The sequence below is a fragment of the Cetorhinus maximus genome, chromosome 15 (genome assembly GCF_964194155.1).
Source record: "Cetorhinus maximus chromosome 15, sCetMax3.hap1.1, whole genome shotgun sequence".
Classification (NCBI taxonomy): Eukaryota; Metazoa; Chordata; class Chondrichthyes; order Lamniformes; family Cetorhinidae; genus Cetorhinus; species Cetorhinus maximus.
In genome coordinates this window covers 4,333,202-4,353,061 of record NC_135893.1, presented here as the reverse complement: position 1 = coordinate 4,353,061, position 19,860 = coordinate 4,333,202, and the positions used below count along the sequence as shown (strand labels likewise).

Below are 19,860 nucleotides of genomic sequence, written 5' to 3'. Positions count from 1 at the left end.
TAATGAGGATGGAGGGCCCCATGGAAGGTGATTAGAGAAGACCATGGGCCGTAACTTCTGAGCTCCCCAGTGTCTGATTTGGGGGGCACCCCAAAGATGTGCTGGGGAACCCCTCTCGGAACTTCAAAGGTAAGGGTTTACACGGCAATGGCCCTGACACTGATTGCCTCTCCAAGGAAGGTATGGCCCTATTTGTTATGGAGAGGAGCAACCTGAAGTTATTTCTGCTGTCCAGATTAAGAGGACTTGACTGTGCTAATGGAATGATGGTAAACTTTGAAGTGATCAAATCAAAATTGGCAGTGACTAGCCAAGGTGAACATTGGTCATGTACACTTCAGCTTATGGGGAAACATGCTCGCAGAAGGTTACCAGCTGTGGGTATATAAGATAAAGAGGATGAAGTGATCAGAGAGAATGTTCTTCAAGCTGGAAACTTCAGAGTTCTCAGGGTTACGTTTGGTGTGTTCTAATGACAATCAATTCAGAACGTAGAACAAATATCCTGCTTTATTCGTTGTCACATTCACAACATCAAGCTCAGACAAATGAAGCATTACTTTCAAAACGTGACTTACCATACTTGCAAGGTTAATAACTTATCTCTCCATGTTAGAGACCAAGTGAAGGCTATTTATTACCTGAAAGCAAGAAAACAGAAGACTGCTCCAGGAAGAAAACAGCAGATTTAAACAACGACCAAATGACAGGTAACTCTCCACAATTTCTGACAGGGCAGCCTTGCCCTGAAATACGTCACCCATTATGTATTTCCAAGAGGATTTGGGTGTGTCTGTCTGTGACAGCTATTGTTTCAATATCCAGGACTTTGCATTTTTAATATCTCTTTAGACAGTCACAAGTTTCGACGGTTGTCTGGATTATAGGAAATGTCTCTCGCTTCGCACTCCCCTAAGGGTGATTTGTTTGTTTCTCACCTTCATCTTGGAAAGTGGTGGAGTGTACCTTCCTCCTGTCCAAAGTTCACCACTAATGGCCTGATAATGTTGTCACTCTCCCTTTTATTCCATGGGCTTCAACGTTGTTCCAACTCTACCATGTGGCACTTGATCAAATGCCTTTTGGAAGTCCATGTGCACCACATCAATCACATTACCTTCATCAACCCTCTTTGTTACCACATCAAAAAACACAATCAAACTGGTTAAATACAGTTTACCTTTAACAAGTCTGTGCTGGCTTTCCTCAATTGAGCCAACTTATGTGGCAGCCAGTAACTGACACAGAAAGGGAGGAAAACTATCTTTAGTCACTAAGTAAAAATAAATATAGTTTAATGTCAAAATTGGGCATTCATAATAGAAGAAAGAAATTTGCATTTATGTAGCGCCTTTCATAACCTCAGGACCTTCCCTGCCATTAAAATTCTTTTGAACAATAATCACTATCATAACTAAGGAAATGTGAAATCTAATTTGAGCATAGAGAGGTCCCACAAAGAGAAATAGGCACTGAGATGGCGTATTCTTTATTGGCTGGTATTTTTTACTTTAGAATCTTTAAAATCAGCTGAGTTGACAGTGAATTTTCACCTCTTCAGCTCCTTGTTCTGCTTATATATATGGTTCTTATTTTTTATGCTGAGATGTCTTCACATTTTAATATGAGTGATTTTTGCCTGTTTCATTTTTTCTTGTCTGAGTTATACTCGCCTTCCAACTCACTATAATGCCACTTTCACTGTCCTATTCCGAGGCCTCTGAATGGAAACATGGAGACCCGGGTTTCATTGTGCCTTCAGCCTCCTTTCTCTTTGGGGAAATCCTGCACCTTTGCTTATCATCCTGCTTCAGTTGTGGGCGTGTGATGCTGGAAATCATGAAGCAGAATCCCTTACTTCTTACAAAGCAGCATGGTATGTTAATATCATGGTGCACTGTTCTCTTAAAGTCATAGTTACACAGCCTGGAGAACAACTTTCAAGTTAAAAGACTAAAAATCTTTCAAATAATATTTTAGTTCCAGCAATCATAATTACATACAAACATATGAATGAACAGGAATAGGCCATTCGGCCCCTCGAGCCTGCTCCACCATTTGATAAGATCATGGCTCAATATGATTGTGGCCTCTAATTTTCTGTCTGACCTTTACCCTTTGACTCCCTTGTCCATCAAGAATCTATCCAACTCAGCCTTAAAAATATTCAATGACCTAGCCTCCACTGCTCTCAGGGGAAGAGAATTCCACAGACTAATGACCCTTTGAGAGAAAAAAATTCTCCTCATCTCCATCTTAAATGGGAGACCCCTTATTTTTAAACTGTGTCCCCTAGTTCCAGTCCTTCCCACAAGGGAAAACATCCTTTCAGCATCCATCCTGTCAAGTTCCCTCAGGACCTTCTATATTTCAATAAGATCACCTCTCATTCTAAACTCCTGTAGTTACAGACCCAGTCTGCACAAGCTTTTCTCATAATACTAGCTCTTCATCCCAGGAATCAGTCAAGTGAACCATCTATGCACTGTTTCTAATGCATTTATATCATTTCTTAAATAAGGAGACTAAAACTATACAGAGTATTCCAGATATGGTCTCACCAACACCCTGTAGAGCTGTAGCAAAGCTTCCCTACTTTTATATTCCATTCCCTTTGCAATAATTAACAACATTCCATTTTTCTTCCTAATCATTTGCAGTAACTGCTTACTGACCTTTTGTGACTCATGTACACCCAGATCCCTCTGTACTGCAGAGTTTTTACAAATTCTTTCATGGGATGTGGGTGTCACTGGCAAGGCGAGCATTTATTGCCCATCCTGAATTGCCTTTGAACTGAGTGACTTGCTGGGCCATTTCAGAGGGCAGTTTAGAGTCAACCACATTGCTGTGGGTTTGGAGTCACATGTAGGCCAAACCAGGTAAGGACGGCAAATTTCCTTCCCTAAAGGACATAGTGAACCAAATGGGTTTTTATATCAATTGATTATAGCTCCATGATCACCAATACTGAAACGAGCTTTCAATTCCAGATGTGATTGAATTTAAATTCCATTGGCTGCTGTGGTGGAATTTAAACACGTGTCCCCAAAGTATTAGCTGTGCCTCTGGATTACGAGTCCAGCGACATTACCATTCTGCCACCAATATAAATAATGCTAAAATAATTTAGCATTATTTAAATGTGAAATAAATGCTATTAATTAGCATTTAAGTAATATGCTTCTTTTCTGTTTTTCCTGCCAAAATTCATATTTCCCCACATTATACTTTATCTACCAAATTTTTGTCCATTCATTTAGCTTATCTATCTCTCTTTGCAGTCTCCTTATGTTCTCTTCATAACTTACTTTCCAACCTAACTTTGTTGTCAGTAAATCTAGCAACCACACATTTTGGTCCTTTCATCCAAGTCATGAATAAAGATTGCAAATAGTTGAAGCCCTAGCACTGATCCCTGTGGCACTCCACTGACGACATCTTGCCAACCTGAAGATGACCCATTTACCCCGCCTCTCTGTTTCCTGTTAGCTAACCAATCCTTGATCCATGCTAATATGTTACCCCCTACACCATGAGCTCCTATTTTGTGTAGTAACCTTTGTGCCACCTTACCAAATGCTGTTTGGAAATCCAAGTACACCACATCTACAGGTTCCCCTTTATTCACAATGCTTGTAACTTACTCAAATAACTCTAATAAATTAGTCAAACACAATTTCCCTTTCTCAAAACCACATTGATTCTGCCAGATTGCATTATGATTCTCAAGGTACCCTGCAGAAACCTCCTTAATAATAGATTCTAGTATTTTCCCTGTGGCAGATGTTAGGCTAATTGGCCGGTAGTTTCCTGCTTTCTGTATCTTCTTTGAATGGAGGAGTTACAAACTCTATTTTCCAAACTAATGGGACCTTTCCAGAATCTAGGCAATTTTGGAAGATTAAAACTGATGCATCTACTATCTCAGCAGCCACTTTTAAGATGAAGTCCATCAGGATCTGGGGACTTGTCAATTTTTAGTTCCAATAATTTTCTCATTACTCTTTCCCTGATAATTGTAATAGTTTTAAGTTCCTCCCTTCCTTTCACTTCTTGATTTATAGTTATATATAGGATGTTATTTGTGTCTGCACTGGCTCTCCGAATTAGCTTTATGACGTTGTGCTATTCTCCTGCCTTTTCCCCATACCCTTGCTCATTGTTTCTATTCAAATAATCATCCAATGCCCTCATGAATGCCTCGATTGAACCTGTCTCCACCACGTGTCCAGGCAGTGCATTCCAGACTTGAACCACTCGCTGTGTGAAAAAGTTTTTTGTCACATCACATTCTCTTCTTTTGCAAATCACTTTAAATCTCTGCCCCCTTGTTCTCGATCCTTGTACAAGTGGGAACAGTTTCTCCCTATCTACTCTATTCAGCCCCCTCATGATTTTGAACACCTCTATCAAATCTCCTCTCCAAGGAGAATGGTCCCAACCTCTTCAATCTATCTTCATCCCTGGAACCATTCTTGTAAACCTCTTATGCACTGTCTCCAATGCATTCGCATCCTTCCGAAAGTGTGGTGCCCAGAACTGTACACAATACTCTAGCTGAGGTCTAACTAGTGTCTTATGTAAACGCAGCATAATCTCCTTGCTCTTGTACTCTATGCCCCTATTAATAAACCCTAGGATACTGGATGCTGTATTAACTGCTCTCGCCACCTGTCCTGCCACCGTCAATGACCTATGCACATATACACCCAGGTCCCTCTGCCCCTGCACCCCCTTAAGAATTGAACCCCTTATTTTATATTGTCTCTCCATGTGTTCTTCCTACCAAAATGCATCCCTTATTTCCCCGTATTAATTTCCCAGACACTCTCTCTAGAGGACCAACACTCACTTTAGTTACTCTTTTCTTTTTTAAATATCCATAGAAATGTCTTACTTTCTGTTTTTTTATATTTTTAGCTAGCTGTCTCTCATTCTAATTTCTGATTTCTCGTGTTTTTTTTATTATTATTTGCTTTTTTTTAAGTATCCTGTTCAATTTTCAGACCTGCCACTAATCTTCGCGGAATTGTACACTTTTTCTTTCAACCTGATACTATCTTTTAACTTCCTTAGTTTGGTGCGAATGATGCATCTTCTCCAAGAGTCTTTCTTTCTCACTGGAAAGTATAACAATCTTGTTATGATCACTGACAGCCTGGAGCTCCTTTACTATGAGGTCATGAATCAATTCTGTGTCATTGCACATTATGTCATGATGACAGACATGATTATTGACTGAGATCTACCAACAACTTCACCAGCTAACCACGGGCATATTGAACTGTTTAAAGAAGTCCTGTTTTTTTTAAATGCAAGTAAAGACACTGACCAAAGATGGATACCAGCAGTCATCTGATATCCAGAAATTTACCAAACCTCCTCAGCCAGCATCTTCCAAACCCACGACCACTACCATCTAAAAGGACAAGGGCAGCAGATAGGTGGGCACACCACCACCTGGAAGCTCCCCTCCAAGTCACTCACCATCCTGACTTGGAAATATATCGCCGTTCCTTCACTGTCACTGGGTCCAAATCCTGAAACTCCCTTCTTAACAGCACTGTGGGTGTACCTGCACCACATGGACTGCAGCAGTTCAAGAAGGCAGCTCACCACTACCTTCTCAAGGACAACTAGGGATGGGCAATAAATACTGGCTCAGCCAGTGAAGTGCACATCCCACGAATGAATAAAAAAATTCTAAGTGACCACTTTGTTGGAAAGTTTCTGTATGATTTGCACTACACACCTGCTCTCTGATGTTGCATGGAATTTCATACCTGCAGGTGGAGGTGTGTCGAGGCCCAGTTGAAACAGGGATTCTTGATAGGAAGGCATTAAAAGTGCAAAGTGCTGGACTTTTAATTCCCTGTAATTCTGTGAAGATAATGGGATTTGCTGCTCAGCCAGTTACACCCAACCAGACACTCAAAACCCCTTTGGAGGATGAAACAACTCCATCTCCTGTTGATTTATATCTCAAAATGTGTCAAAACGTTTCTGAGATGAAAGAGAAAAACTGGGATCACGACAACAATAGATGTCAATTGGAATCCCTTCTTGGAATGTACAGAAATTAGTTTAAAAACTGGCTCTGCCAAAAGCAGAGAGAGGGACAAGCAGGAAGAAACATGACAGTCATCTAAGAATGCTGCTGAAAAAGAGCAGGAAGCATCTCTCTCTCTCTCCCTCTCTCTGTATGTGTCGTCACGTCTTTTATTATTTTTTTCTTTGGTTTAGTAACTAATAAACTTACTCTTTCTTTGACTCAAGTAAACCTGGTTTGATTGACTCCTTGTTAAAAAGTAAATACATTTGGACTAGAAAAGGTATCTACGGGAAAAATAATTTTTAAAAACCTTTGTTGTAGCCAACCTGCGGGGCTGAATGAAAGGGGAGCCAGCTCACTCCTCCTCACCCAGTCATAACAATTACCAGATCTAGAATAGCCTGTTCTCTGGTTGGCTGTAGAATGTGCCTCTATGAACTCATCTTCCAGGCTACCTTTGCCACTCTGATTCGTCCAACCTACATGTATATTGAAATCACTCATGATTATCGCTGTACCTTTCTCATCAGCCCCCATTATTTCGTACTGTATACCTTGTCCGACAGTGCAGTTACTGGTAAGATACCACTTATAAACTACTCCCACAGGTGACTTCTTACTTTTATTATTTCTTATCTCTATCCATACTGATTCTACGTCTTGATCTTTAGAACTAAGGTCATCTCTCACACTATTGTACTATTGTAATTTCAAGTACATGCATAGATTTGTCAGATGACCATTAGCTCCATTGTATTAAAGGACCTTTCCATTGCTTCATGCAAATTGGTTCAGTTTCACCACCTAATTATTTTCCTTTTCTGTACATATTGGTCTTTAGACTCTTCATTTTGTCTGTATCATCATTTGATAAAAACAGTAACTCTAAAGTGACATTTCTGTATTTTTCGTTTTTAGGAGATCCTTGTGATTCAAGAATCCAAAAGTTCCTTTGAAATTACTTCACGGACTGGCCAACATGAAATGAATATCAGAAAAATATGATTACTTTGGTCTGTTTGGTTTGGGTGTTTTGTGCGATTGACTTGTCAAATCCAAATTCATTTTGGTACAGTCAGTACAGGAAGACAAGAGAGGGTTGTCAAAAGAAGTGAACATGGAAGCACGGTGAAACCTCTACAAATAAATACATCTGAACAGAAACTCATTGGGAGCACCAAATCCATCATGTAAAAGATACAAGCTGCATCTTGAAACCACGGGCACTCGCAAATTCAGAACTACCAAGACAGCAAGTTCATTTACAACTTATAATGCCAGCCTGTTACAACCTTTCAGAATATTCAAATTATCTGAACTGTGTGTGATTTATGTAGCGTACACCCAGAATAATCAGACCTGAACCACAATTCAGATTGAGCACCAGCCAGCTCAAATACTGCCATCCTCGGTGAGACATCCGGGCAGCTAGATCAGAGGAGAAGGAATAAACTGTTGGCTGGTGTTGTAATTTTTGTTGAACATTGGTGGACTGTACCCATATGTCAATTTAACATGTACCCATTTTAACATTTTCTTCCTGACTTTAATGCATTTTAATGGATGCATTCATTTTTGAAATACAAAGATGAATCGTGAAAATTTGTATCTGATGTCAAAAGCCCGGATGGTAAATCGAGTCCAGCATGAGCGGAACAAGAACTCGGAAAAGGACGTTTGAACACCTGTTGACTTTGCTTGGTTGATTTCACTTGACTCCGTTGTGGAAAAATGGTAGAAGATCCCAGCAGAGAATGGATGAGCCAGCTATCGCTCAGTGGCGAGCAATCTTCCATCTGAATCAGACGATTTTCCAAACACATCAACCCTAATGTCTCTCAACTCAGTAAACAAACTTTTTAAAACTAAAAAAAAATCATAGCTTAACAGGTGATTTATAAATTTCATTGGATAATTATTTTCATAACTCATTTAAGAAAAGCGAGGTATTTCCTATAGATGTCCGGGTAAAGATTCTGATAAAGAAATTCCACTTTTTTCTGTACTGTTCAATTTGCTAAAAAGGACCTTTATAAACCAAGAGATGAGCCCCACCATGACTGGTTCAACCCTGGCTTTCACCGCCTGGCATTGCCACCTCACCTGGTATCTTCATGATTTGTTTGCCAACCATTTTCCCAACAAGCCTGAGTCAAACACGAGCATTTCACATTCGTTACGAGGTTAACCTGACAGACGTTTAATTTCCAAATGTTTTACAGTTTGGAAATTCATCATGTATCGATTTATTAAGGCAATCCTAATGTGTAAATATATGTATTAAGTATGTAAATATGTGTTATATAAGTTACAACGAGGATTATCTGAAAGCATTGCTTAAGTCATTTTTGTCCTATTCTAACTCCAAACACAACAGGCACCAGGACCAGTTGTACGTACACACTCGGCTCACACTGTCCATCGGCTCATGCGTGGTTTCTCCTACCACTGACCTCATTGGTGTGTGCCCATCAGCCTGTTCATTTGCATTCAAGTGTAATATGCAAAGGGCTACAGCAGCTTTACACGACTGGGGTATCTTTTCAGTCTATCATTACATTGTAAACTTCATTGGATAATTATTTTCATAACTCATTTAAGAAAAGCGAGGTATTTCCTATAGATGTCCGGGTAATGATTCTGATAAAGAAATTCCACTTTTTTCTGTACTGTTCAATTTGCCATCAGATAACGGGGGTGCTGGGACAGTGATCAGTTAGTGGTAGAAGTCTCCTCTACATTGGGGAGACCAAACGCAGACTGGGTGACTGCTTTGCGGAACACCTTCGGTCTGTCTGCAAGCATGACCCAGACCTCCCTGTCGCTTGCCATTTCAACTCTCCACCCTGCTCTCATGCCCACATGTCCGTCCTTGGCCTGCTGCAATGTTCAACTGAAGCTCAAAGCAAACTGGAGGAACAGCATCTCATCTTCCGACTAGGCACTTTACAGCCTTCCTGACTTAGTATTGAGTTCAACACTTTCAGATCATGAACTCTCTCCTCCATCCCCACCCCCTTTCCGATCCCCCTTTTCCCAATAATTTATTATCTTTTTTATACTTTTTTCTTTTCCCTCCTATTTTTAAATTTATTTCAATCTATTGTTTCATCTCCACCTTTTAGCCCATTTAGATCCCTTCGCCCCCACCCCACCCGCACAAGGGCCATCTGCCACTAGCTCGCTTCCCTTAATGTCTTAATATATTGCATCTCATTTCTATATGTCTTAGTTCTGATGAAGGGTCATACGGACTCGAAACATCAACTGTATCCCTCTCCGCAGATGCTGTCAGACCTGCTGAGTTTTTCCAGGTATTTTTGTTTTTGTGGTAGAAGTGTGGTTAGACGAGAGCAGAGTGTGGGCAGGGGGAGCAGAGCGTGCATGGGGGGAGCACTAGAGGAGCAGGGGCCGTCTCTGGTCACAGTTTATTCAATTCGCCTTGACCACTCAGCGCACTGGTCAGTAACCCTCTCACTGCCCAGTCACAACCCCTGTGCAAGATCATGACTTGAGGCGAAATTTTCCTTGTGAATTTATGGAGACATACAATTTGTAAGAGCTGGAGCACTGGTTGTAGGCTGAGGTCTCTCTCCAGCAACTTGGCACAAAAATCTAGGCTGAAACTCCAGTGCTGTACTGAGGAAGTACAATACTGTTAGAGGTGCTGCCTGTCTGTTTGGATAAGACATTAAACAGAGGCCCTGTCGGCGCACTAAGATGCACTTAAAGAATCCAGTGCCATTTATTTTGAAGAGCAGGAGAGTTCTCCACAGGGTCCTGGCCAATATGGGTCCCTCAACCAACATCACAAAAACAGATTATCTGACAGAGGACGGCTGGATCCTCTCGCCCAATCCGAGGCCCCAAACCAGCTGCAGCCCACTGCCCAGCTTTGTGCTCCAGCCCCGGGAGGGAGGGCACGTGGGGTTTAGGAAGAGGAGTTGCTGAGTGAGTGTGTTGGGGAAATAGGTTGGGAAAGTGTGTTGGTGTGTGTGTGTGATGAGATTGGGAAAGAGTGTGTTGGTGTGTGTGATGAGGTTGGGAAAGAGTGTGTTGGTGTGTGTGATGAGGTTGGGAAAGAGTGTGTTGGTGTGTGTGATGAGATTGGGAAAGAGTGTGTTGGTGTGTGTGATGAGATTGGGAAAGAGTGTGTCGGTGTGTGTGATGAGGTTGGGAAAGAGTGTGTCGGTGTGTGTGATGAGATTGGGAAAGAGTGTGTCGGTGTGTGTGATGAGATTGGGAAAGAGTGTGTAGGTGTGTGTGATGAGATTGGGAAAGAGTGTGTTGGTGCGTGTGATGAGATTGGGAAAGAGTGTGTCGGTGTGTGTGATGAGATTGGGAAAGAGTGTGTCGGTGTGTGTGATGAGATTGGGAAAGAGTATGTTGGTGTGTGTGATGAGATTGGGAAAGAGTATGTTGGTGTATGTGATGAGATTGGGAAAGAGTATGTTGGTGTGTGTGATGAGATTGGGAAAGAGTGTGTCGGTGTGTGTGATGAGATTGGGAAAGAGTATGTTGGTGTGTGTGATGAGATTGGGAAAGAGTGTGTTGGTGTATGTGATGGGGGAGAAGCTGATTACACACAATGGGCAGAATTTTCTGCCTGTCGGGCGGGTGGGCCCAACCCAATCTCCAGCGGGCGGGGAGCCGATCACCGCCGGAGAAGCGGGCCGTGCCGCCATTTTACGTGGGCCGGCCAATTAAGTCCCGCCCAGCATGACGTCTGGCGGGAGCCCTGTGCGGGCGGGGGGCATTCCCCAAAAACACGTGCGCACGAAAGAGCACACATCTCCCTGAGGCTAAGTGCTGTCTCAGGGAGATCGCTTCCAATTTAAAAAAAGAACTTCCCTAACATGTGCCCCTCATGAGATGGGACATGTTCATAATTTACAGAACAACTTTATTAAACTTTTTAAAACCCTGCATGAGACCTCATCCCGCCGCTGGATGAGGTTTCATGTTTTTTCTATTTGCGGCCGGGGCTCCTGGCCTGCCCACCAGCCTTAAGGGCCTTAATTGGCCATTGACAGGTCGGCAGGCCCGCGGCTGATCTCACTGTGCCCCCGCCTTCCTGAAGATTTAAATGGGGCGGGGAGACATTGGGGGTTCCGCCCAACATCATCCCGCATCATTTTATGCATCAGCGAGCGGGCCCCAGCCCCCTGCTCACCGACAGCAAAATTCTGCCCATGTGTGTGGGAATGAGAAAAGTTTCACTGACTCCTGTCCCTGGAATATGGAGAGCTTATCTGAAAACTATGTGTATCTAAAACAATGTTTTTACCAAGTACAATAAAAACACAGATTTTCATGTTTATAAGATGTATTATTTTATGTTAATAAAACGCTAAATGTTACTGTGCTACTCTATTGCTGTTATTTTTTTCCTGGCAACTGGGGTCACATTAATTTTCAAGAGTTTTTTTATATATATTCTTTCAAGGAATGTAATGTGTGCATTGCTGACAAGGACAGCCTTTGTTACCCATCCTTAATTTACGCTTTAAGTGGGGTCATTGAATGCTGAAGTGCTGAGGTCACCTCGGTGAATTGATACAAATGCATCAGTCCAGAGTCTTGACTGTAATTAAAGGTAAACAAAGGGAAATTTAATGTTTCTGCCCACTTGAAATCTACTAATTCCACCCATTCGAAGTGGCTTTCAAGTATTTGCATTTCACGACAGATCATCAAAAATGCTATAATTACATGATTCCTTGTCACAAAAAGTGTTGAGATCTTTTTGATTTTGGCCACCTTGCTACATTTCATATCTGTAAAGTGCTTTGAGATGTCTGGTGGCTATTTATATCTTACCAGTAACTGCACTAGAGGACAGGGTATACAGTAGGAAATAATGGGAGCTGATGAGAAAGGTACAGCGATAATATAAATGCAAGTTGTTCTTTTTCTATATATTAAAAAATGCAAGTTGTTTTCTTTCAATTGTCCCATAGCAACAAAAATAAGTCTGGATGCCACGAGACATTTTTCAATATCTGCTTACTTGAGGTTGCAGGCACAGAGAAAACAAGGGTGTCGATCAATTGTGGATGGTATTTGTTGGAAACAATTGTTAAGAAGCCACTGTCTGAGTGATATTGAAACTAGGCTAAAAAGGACCTTTATAAACTGAGAGATGAGCCCCACCATGACTGGTTCAACCCTGGCTTTCACCGCCTGGCATTGCCACCTCACCTGGTATCTTCATGATTTGTTTGCCACACATTTTCCCAACAAGCCTGAGCCAAACACAAGCATTTCACATTCGTTACGAGGTTAACCTGACAGACGTTTAATTTCCAAATGTTTTACAGTTTGGAAATTCATCATGTATTGATTTATTAAGGCAATCCTTATGTGTAAATATACATTAAATAAGTTATGAGGGTTATCTGAAAGCATTGCTTTAGTCATTTTTGTCCTATTGTAACTCCAACCATAACAGGCACCAGGAACAGTTGTACGTATACACTCGGCTCACATTGTGTCCATCGGCTCATGCATGGTTTCTCCTACTACTGACCTCATTGGTGTGTGCCCATCAGCCTGTTCATTTGCGTTCAAGTGCAATATGCAAAGGGCCGCAGCAGCTTTACATGACTGGGGTATCTTTTCAGTCTATCATTATATTGTAAACTTTAGGCACAAATCATCAATCACAGTAGCTGCACATGCTGACTGATGGGAAATTGTCAATTTTCAGTCAGTGCCCTTCAGCACCTAAGGGGTTAAGTGAATGATGTGAGCTGGCATTCTGTGCAAAATGGAAGCATATGTAACCTGGCACTGCAGAGACAATGATTAAATATGCGAGACAACCATCTTTGGCAACTGGGCTGGCCAATTCTTTATCCCCTTCACCATCGGGTCAGACGGCCTGAAGGTGCTGGAGATATGGTTCGGAGGGACCAGGGCATGCGTTAGAAACTGGAAGGAGTGAGTGGCTCTGGCGAAAAGAAAACTGGGCATGTGGGAGCAACGCTCCATCTACATTGCGGTTAAGAACCTGGTCATCAGGTGTGAGGCACTCTCGGTGTTGCTGTATGTGGTACAGGTCTGGCCCATTCCTCACTTCTGCACTGTGGCGATCACCCAAGCCATCTTCCGCTTTATCTGGAGGTCAAAAATGGATTGTGTTCAAAGGGACACGCTGTACAAGCTTCTACATAAAGGGAAAAACGTGCCCAACATCACCCTCATCCTGATGGCCACCTTTGTGTGTGGCTGCATAAAGCTGTGCGTAGACCCTCGGTACGCAAACACCAAGTGTCACTACATGCTGTGGCTCTACCTGTCCCCGGTGTTGCGAAGGATGGGTCTGGCCACGCTGCTGGGGAACGCTTCAAGTAGTTGGACCGCGCCGTACCACCTGTCCCTCGTGGAAAATTTTATGCAGAGAAACACCTTTGACCATAAGTCCATCAGGCAGTGGTCCAAACTTATCGTCCTAGAGGCCCTGCGGGAAAAGGAGATGGTGGATCCTGTGGGATGATTGCCCGAGCAGACTGTCAAAGTCATTTGGCAGAATGCCTCATCACCAGAACTTTCCAACAAGCACCAAGATGTAACTTAGCTGGTGGTGAGAAAGGCCCTCCCTGTCAGATCCTTCCTACACACCAGGAGTCTCACCCCCTCTGCACGTTGCCCTCAAGGTGGCTGTGGTGGGGAAGAGACCGTTGTTCACCTCCTTGTGGAATGTACCTTTGCAAAGAAGGTCTGGAGAGAGATGCAGTGGTTTTTGTCGAGGTTCATCGCGAGCAGTTCTGTGACACAGGACTCTGTGCTCTACGGGCTGTTCCCAGGGACACACACCGAGACAAACATCAACTGCAGCTGGAGGATCATCAACTCGGTGAAAGACGCTCTTTGGTCTGCCTGAAACTTGTTGGTCTTCCAGTACAAAGAGTTGTCCCCAACCGAGTGTTGCAGACTGGCACATTCCAAGGTCCAGGACTACGTGCTGAGGGACACACTAAAGCTTGGGGCAGCCACTGCAAAGGCACAATGGGGAAAGGTCATTGCCTCAGACCTTTCTGCCATAGTGCACCAAGGGCCTGGGAATTATACAGACCCCTCGGGTTGTATGACTCACACTGAATGTATGCAGTGAATACTAAATGTATCATTATTGTATTGAAGCACCTCAGAGTGCAACATGATGTATGTCGATAACTCTAACACCCATTGCACTGTCTGACCGTAATGACCATATTGAAATGACTGCAATGTTCATTGATTGTAATGAAGCTCCTCGTGATCCATGTGTAAAAGTTGAATATGATTGCACTTTTTGTGATGGCCAATTTGAAATGTTTTGTCATGTTCTTTCAGATATTTTAGGAACATCACTGTGTTGTTAGGGAGGGAGTTCCAGGATTATGAGCATCGACAGTGAATGAATGGTAATATTTTTCCAAGTCAGGATGGTGAGTGGTTTACAGGGGAACCTCCAGGTGGTGGTGTTCCCATCTATCTGCTGCCTCCTCTATCTCCTCTACATTGGAGAGACCAAACGTAAACTGGGCGACCGCTTTGCAGAACACCTATGGTCTGTCCGCAAGAAAGACCAAACCTCCCTGTCGCTTGCCATTTTAACACTCCACCCTGCTCTCTTGTCCACATGTCTGTCCTTGGCTTGCTGCAGTTCCAGTGAAGCTCAACGCAAACTGGAGGAACAGCACCTCATCTTCCGACTAGGCACTTTACAGCCTTCCGGACTGAATATTGAATTCAACAAATTTAGATCTTGAACTCCCTCCTCCATCCCCACCCCCTTTCCGTTTCTTCCCCCTCCCTTTTGTTTTTTCCAATAATTTATATAGATTTTTCTTTTCCCACCTATTTCCACTATTTTTAAATCTATACTTTTAATGCCCTGTTAGTCTTTCCACCCCACCCCCACTAGAGCTGTACCTTGTGTGTCCTGCCATCCATTCTTAATTAGCACATTCGTTTAGATAATATCACCACCTTCAATACCTCTTTGTTCGTTTATCTGTGACATTTTTGATTATCTGCTCCTATCACTGCTTGCTTGTCCCTACAACCACCCCCCTCCCCAACTTCTCTCCCCCCACCCCCCCCCCCCACCTTAAACAAGCTTATTTTTCACCCCTCTCCTAATATTACTCAGTTCTGTTGAAGGGTCATGAGGACTCGAAACGTCAACTCTTTTCTTCTCCGCCGATGCTGCCAGACCTGCTGAGTTTTTCCAGGTAATTCTGTTTTTGTTATCCGCTGCCCTTGTCCTTCTAAATGGTAGCCATTGTGGGTTTGGAAGGTGCTGTCTAAGGAGCTTTGGTGAGTTTCTGCAGTGCATCTTGTAGATGGTACACACTGCTGCTACTGTTCGTCGGTGGTGGAAGGAGTGAATGCTTGTGGAAGGGGTGCCAATTAAGTGGGCTGCTTTGTCCTGGATGGTCTCTTGTTGGAGATGGTCATTGCCTGGCACTTGCATGGCACGAATGTTAATTGCCACTCGTCAGCCCAAGCCTGAATATTGTCCAGCTCTTGCTGAATTTGGACATGGCCTGCTTCAGAACTGAGCACAATATTCCATTTGTGGTCTAACTAGGGCTTTGTATAACTGAAGCATAACTTCTACCCCTTGTATTCTATTCCTATAGATATAAAGACCTTTGGGATTATTTTCTGTATCTGTTCATAGCACTTTAATATTTTTTCTCAAAAGGTATACTTTTTTCATAAAATTTGTCAAATGTACATTACATAACAGTTGTAAGCTCAGTCCTCAAGAACCTCGAGAACCTTATGCGTGGACCACTGCCTGATGGACTTGTGGTTAAGGTGTTTTTCTACATAAACTTTTCCACAAGGAACAGGTGGTACAACAGAATGGTGTGTTTCACAGCAATGTGGCCAGACCCATCCTTTGCAACATTGAGTTTGGATAGAAGCTCAGCATGTAGTGACACTCGGTGTTTGTTCACTGATGGTCTATGTACAACTTGATGCAGCCACATACAAAGGTGGTCATCAGGATGAGGGTGATGTTGGGTATGCTTTCCTTCCCCTCAACATTTTACCTCGGGATTTGTATAAGGTGTTCCTCAGGCACTGTCCATTTTCAATCTGAAGATAAAGTGGAAGATGGTTAGAGTGGCCACCGCAACTCAAGAGCAGGTTATGGGCCAGACCTGTGCCATGTGCAGCAACAGTGAGAGCGCCTCATGTCTGATGACCAGGTGCAAGAGGGAGGATTGCTTCCACACACCCAGTCTTGTACTTTACTATGACTATGTGGTCCTCCTAGTTCTTGGTGCATGTCCCAGCCCCTTCAAACCATATTCTCAGCACATTGAAATATAACTATAGTGCTGTGAATTTAATCATTGTAATTAATATGATGGCGCTGCAGACCTGAAGCGTAACCCCTTATAACATCACCATCTATAGGAATACTGTGGTATTGCAGCGCTGTAGACTTTTATTCCAACTGTAATATCAATAAGTACCAGCTGAGGGCGGTGCAGACCTACTAATGATCAAAAGCCATTGCTGCCAACAGCGCCCTCTGTACGATAACAAAAATACCTGGGAAAACTCAGCAGGTCTGACAGCATCTGCGGAGAGGGTTACAGTTGACATTTCAAGTCCGTATGACGATTCATCAGAACTAAGACATATGGAAATGAGATGAATTATTAGCTGGTAGAAGTGGGTGGGACAGGAGAGCTCGATAGGTGGAGGCCAAGAAGAGACTGCCAAAGATGTCGTAGACAAAAGGACAAAAGGGTGTTGACGGTGGTGATATTATCTAAAAGATGTGCTAATGGAGACATTAAGGGAAGCAAACTCGTGGCAGATGGCCCTCGTGTGGGGTGGGGGGAAGGGATCTAAATGGGCTAAAAGGTGGAGATGAAACAATAGATTGAAGTAAATTTAAAAATAAGAGGGAAAAGAAAAAAATATAGTGTAAAAAAAATTATAAATTATTGGAAAAGGGGGGTCAGAAAGGGGGTGGGGATGGAGGAGAGAGTTCATGATCTGAAATTGTTGAACTCAATATTCAGTCTGGAAGTCTGTAAAGTGCCTAGTCAGAAGATGAGGTGCTGTTCCTCCAGTTTGCGTTGAGCTTCACTGAAACATTGCAGCAGACCAAGGACAGGCATGTGGGCATGAGAGCAGGGTGGTGTGTTGAAATGGCAAGCGACAGGGAGGTCTGGGTCATGCTTGCAGACAGACCAAAGGTGTTCCGCAAAGCAGTCACCTAGTCTATGTTTGGTCTCTCCAGTGTAGAGGAGACCGCATTGGGAGCAGCGAACGCAGTAGACTAAATTGAGGAAAGTGCAAGTGAAATGCTGCTTCACTTGAAAGGAGTGTTTGGGCCCTTGGATGGTGAGGGGGGGGAAGTAAAGGACCAGGTGCAACCTTCTGTGGTTGCATGGGATGGTGCCATTGGAGAGCGTTGAGGTGTAGGGGGTGATGGAGGATTGGACCAGGGTGTCCCAGAGGGAAGGATCCCTGTGGAAAGCCACCGGAGGTGGGTGAAGAGAAGATGTGTTTGGTGGTGGCGTCATGCTGGATTTGGCAGAAATGGCGGACGATGATCCTTTGAATCCGGAGGCTGGTGGGGTGATAAGTGAGAACAAGGGGGACCCTATCATGTTTCTGGGAGGGAGAGGAAGGTGTGAGGGCGGATGCGTGGGAGATGGGCCGGACACGGGTGAGGGCCCTGTCAACCACCATGGGTGGAAAACCTCGGTTAAGGAAGAAGGAAGACATGTCAGAGGAACTGTTTTGGAAAGTGGCATCATCAGAACAGATGCGACGGAGGCGAAGGAACTGAGAGAATGAGATGGAGTCCTTACAGGAAGTGGGGTGTGAGGAGCTGTAGTCAAGGTAGCTGTGGGAGTCGGTAGACTTGTAATGAATATTGGTGGACAGTCTATCACCAGAAATTGAGACTGAGAGGTCAAGGAAGGGAAGGGAAGTGTCAGAGATGGACCATGTGAAAATGATGGAGGGGTGGAAATTAGAAGCAAAATTAATAAATTTTTCCAGATCCAGACAAGAGCATGAAGCACCACCGAAGCAGTCATCAATGTACTAGAGAAAGAGTTGTGAGAGGGGGCCTGAGTAGGACTGGAACAAGGAATGTTCCACATACCCCATTAAGAGACAGGCATAGCTGGGGCCCATGTGGGTACCCATAGCCACACCTTTTATTTGGAGGAGGTGAGACGAGTTTAAGGAGAAATTGTTCAGTGTGAGAACAAGTTCAGCCAGACGGAGGATAGTGGTGGATGGGGATTGTTCAGGCCTCTGTTCGAGGAAGAAGCGGAGAGCCCTCAGACGATCCTGGTGGGGGATGAAGGTGTAGTGGGATTGGGCGTCCATGGTGAAGAGGAGGCGGTTGGGGCCAGGGAGCTGGAACTTGTTGATATGATGTAGGGCGTGAGAGGAATCGCGGATGTAGGTGGGGAGAGACTGGACAAGGGGAGAGAGAATGGAGTTAAGATAGCAAGAAATGAGGTTTGTGGGGCAGGAACAGGCTGACATGATCGGTCTGCCAGGACAATCCTGTTTGTGGAACAAAAACAGAAATACTTGGAAAAACTCAGCAGGTCTGGCAGCATCGGTGGAGAAGAACAAAGTTGACGTTTCGAGTCCTCATGACCCTTCAACAGAACTGTTCTGTTGAAGGGTCATGAGGACTCGAAACGTCAACTTTGTTCTTCTCCGCCGATGCTGCCAGACCTGCTGAGTTTTTCCAGGTATTTCTGTTTTTGTTTTGGATTTCCAGCATCAGTTTTTTGTTTTTATCAGTCCCGTTTGTGGATTTTGGGGAGGAGGTAGAAGCGGGCCGTCCGAGGTTGGAAGCTGTGGAGGGAAGATCTCCAGAGCTGATCTATTGTTTTATCTCCACCTTTTAGCCCATTTCGATCCCTTCCCCCCACCCCACCCGCACTAGGGCTATATGTCACTAGCTTGCTTCCCTTAATGTCCCCATTAGCACATCCTTTAGATAATATCACCACTGTCAACTCCCCTTTGTCCTTTTGTCTATGACATCTTTGGCAGTCTCTTCTTGGCCTCCACCTATCACTGGCCCCCTATTGAGCTCTCCTGTCCCACCCCCTCCTACCAGCTTATATTTCATCTCATTTCTGTGTCTTAGTTCTGAAGGAGGGTCATACGGACTCAAAACATCAACTGTATCCCTCGCCGCAGATGCTGTCAGACCTGCTGAGTTTTTCCAGGTATTTTTGTTTTTGTTCTGGATTTCCAGCATCCGCAGTATTTTGCTTTTATCCCTCTGTACGCTGTTGCTGGTATCACAGCTGTGTGCACTACATTATTGTCACCAGTAGGTGGCACTACTTCAGCCCTTTTAATCTATTAAACCTTCTCATTCAAACCTATTTCATGTTTTGGGCAGAAACCTTCCTGCAGCTGTTTCCACTTTTTGTCACAAACAGATCAGATGGGACAGAGGAGGGGAAAAAGCACTAAAATGTTTTTTTTTGGAAAAATATACTTTATTCATAAAATATCTGAAAGAACATTTTGAAACATTTCTAAATTGGCCATCACAAAAAGTGCAATCAAATTCATCTTTTACACATGGATCACGAGCAGCTTCAATAAAATTAATGAATAGTACAGTCATTTCAATATGGTCATTACAGTGCAATGGGTGTTAGAGTTATCGACATACATCATGTTGCACTCTGAGGTGCTTCAATACAATAATGATACATTTAGTATTCACTGCATACATTCAGTGTGAGTCATACAACCCGAGGGGTCTGTATAATTCACAGCCCCTCGGTGCA

General features: G+C 43.5%; 1 protein-coding gene across 1 annotated transcript in view; it reads left to right on the top strand.

Annotated features, from left to right (window-relative positions):
• LOC144690364 (tumor necrosis factor receptor superfamily member 5-like) overlaps window positions 1-12,449 on the top strand; it is a 53,121-nt gene extending 40,672 nt beyond the window's left edge. Inside the window, exons 9-10 of the mRNA XM_078557789.1 lie at window positions 617-710; window positions 6,974-12,449. Of these exons, the coding sequence (XP_078413915.1) occupies window positions 617-710; window positions 6,974-7,011 (132 nt within the window). The 3' untranslated portion in view covers window positions 7,012-12,449. The remainder of the gene's footprint in view (window positions 1-616; window positions 711-6,973) is intronic.
• The last annotated feature ends 7,411 nt before the right edge of the window (window positions 12,450-19,860 follow it).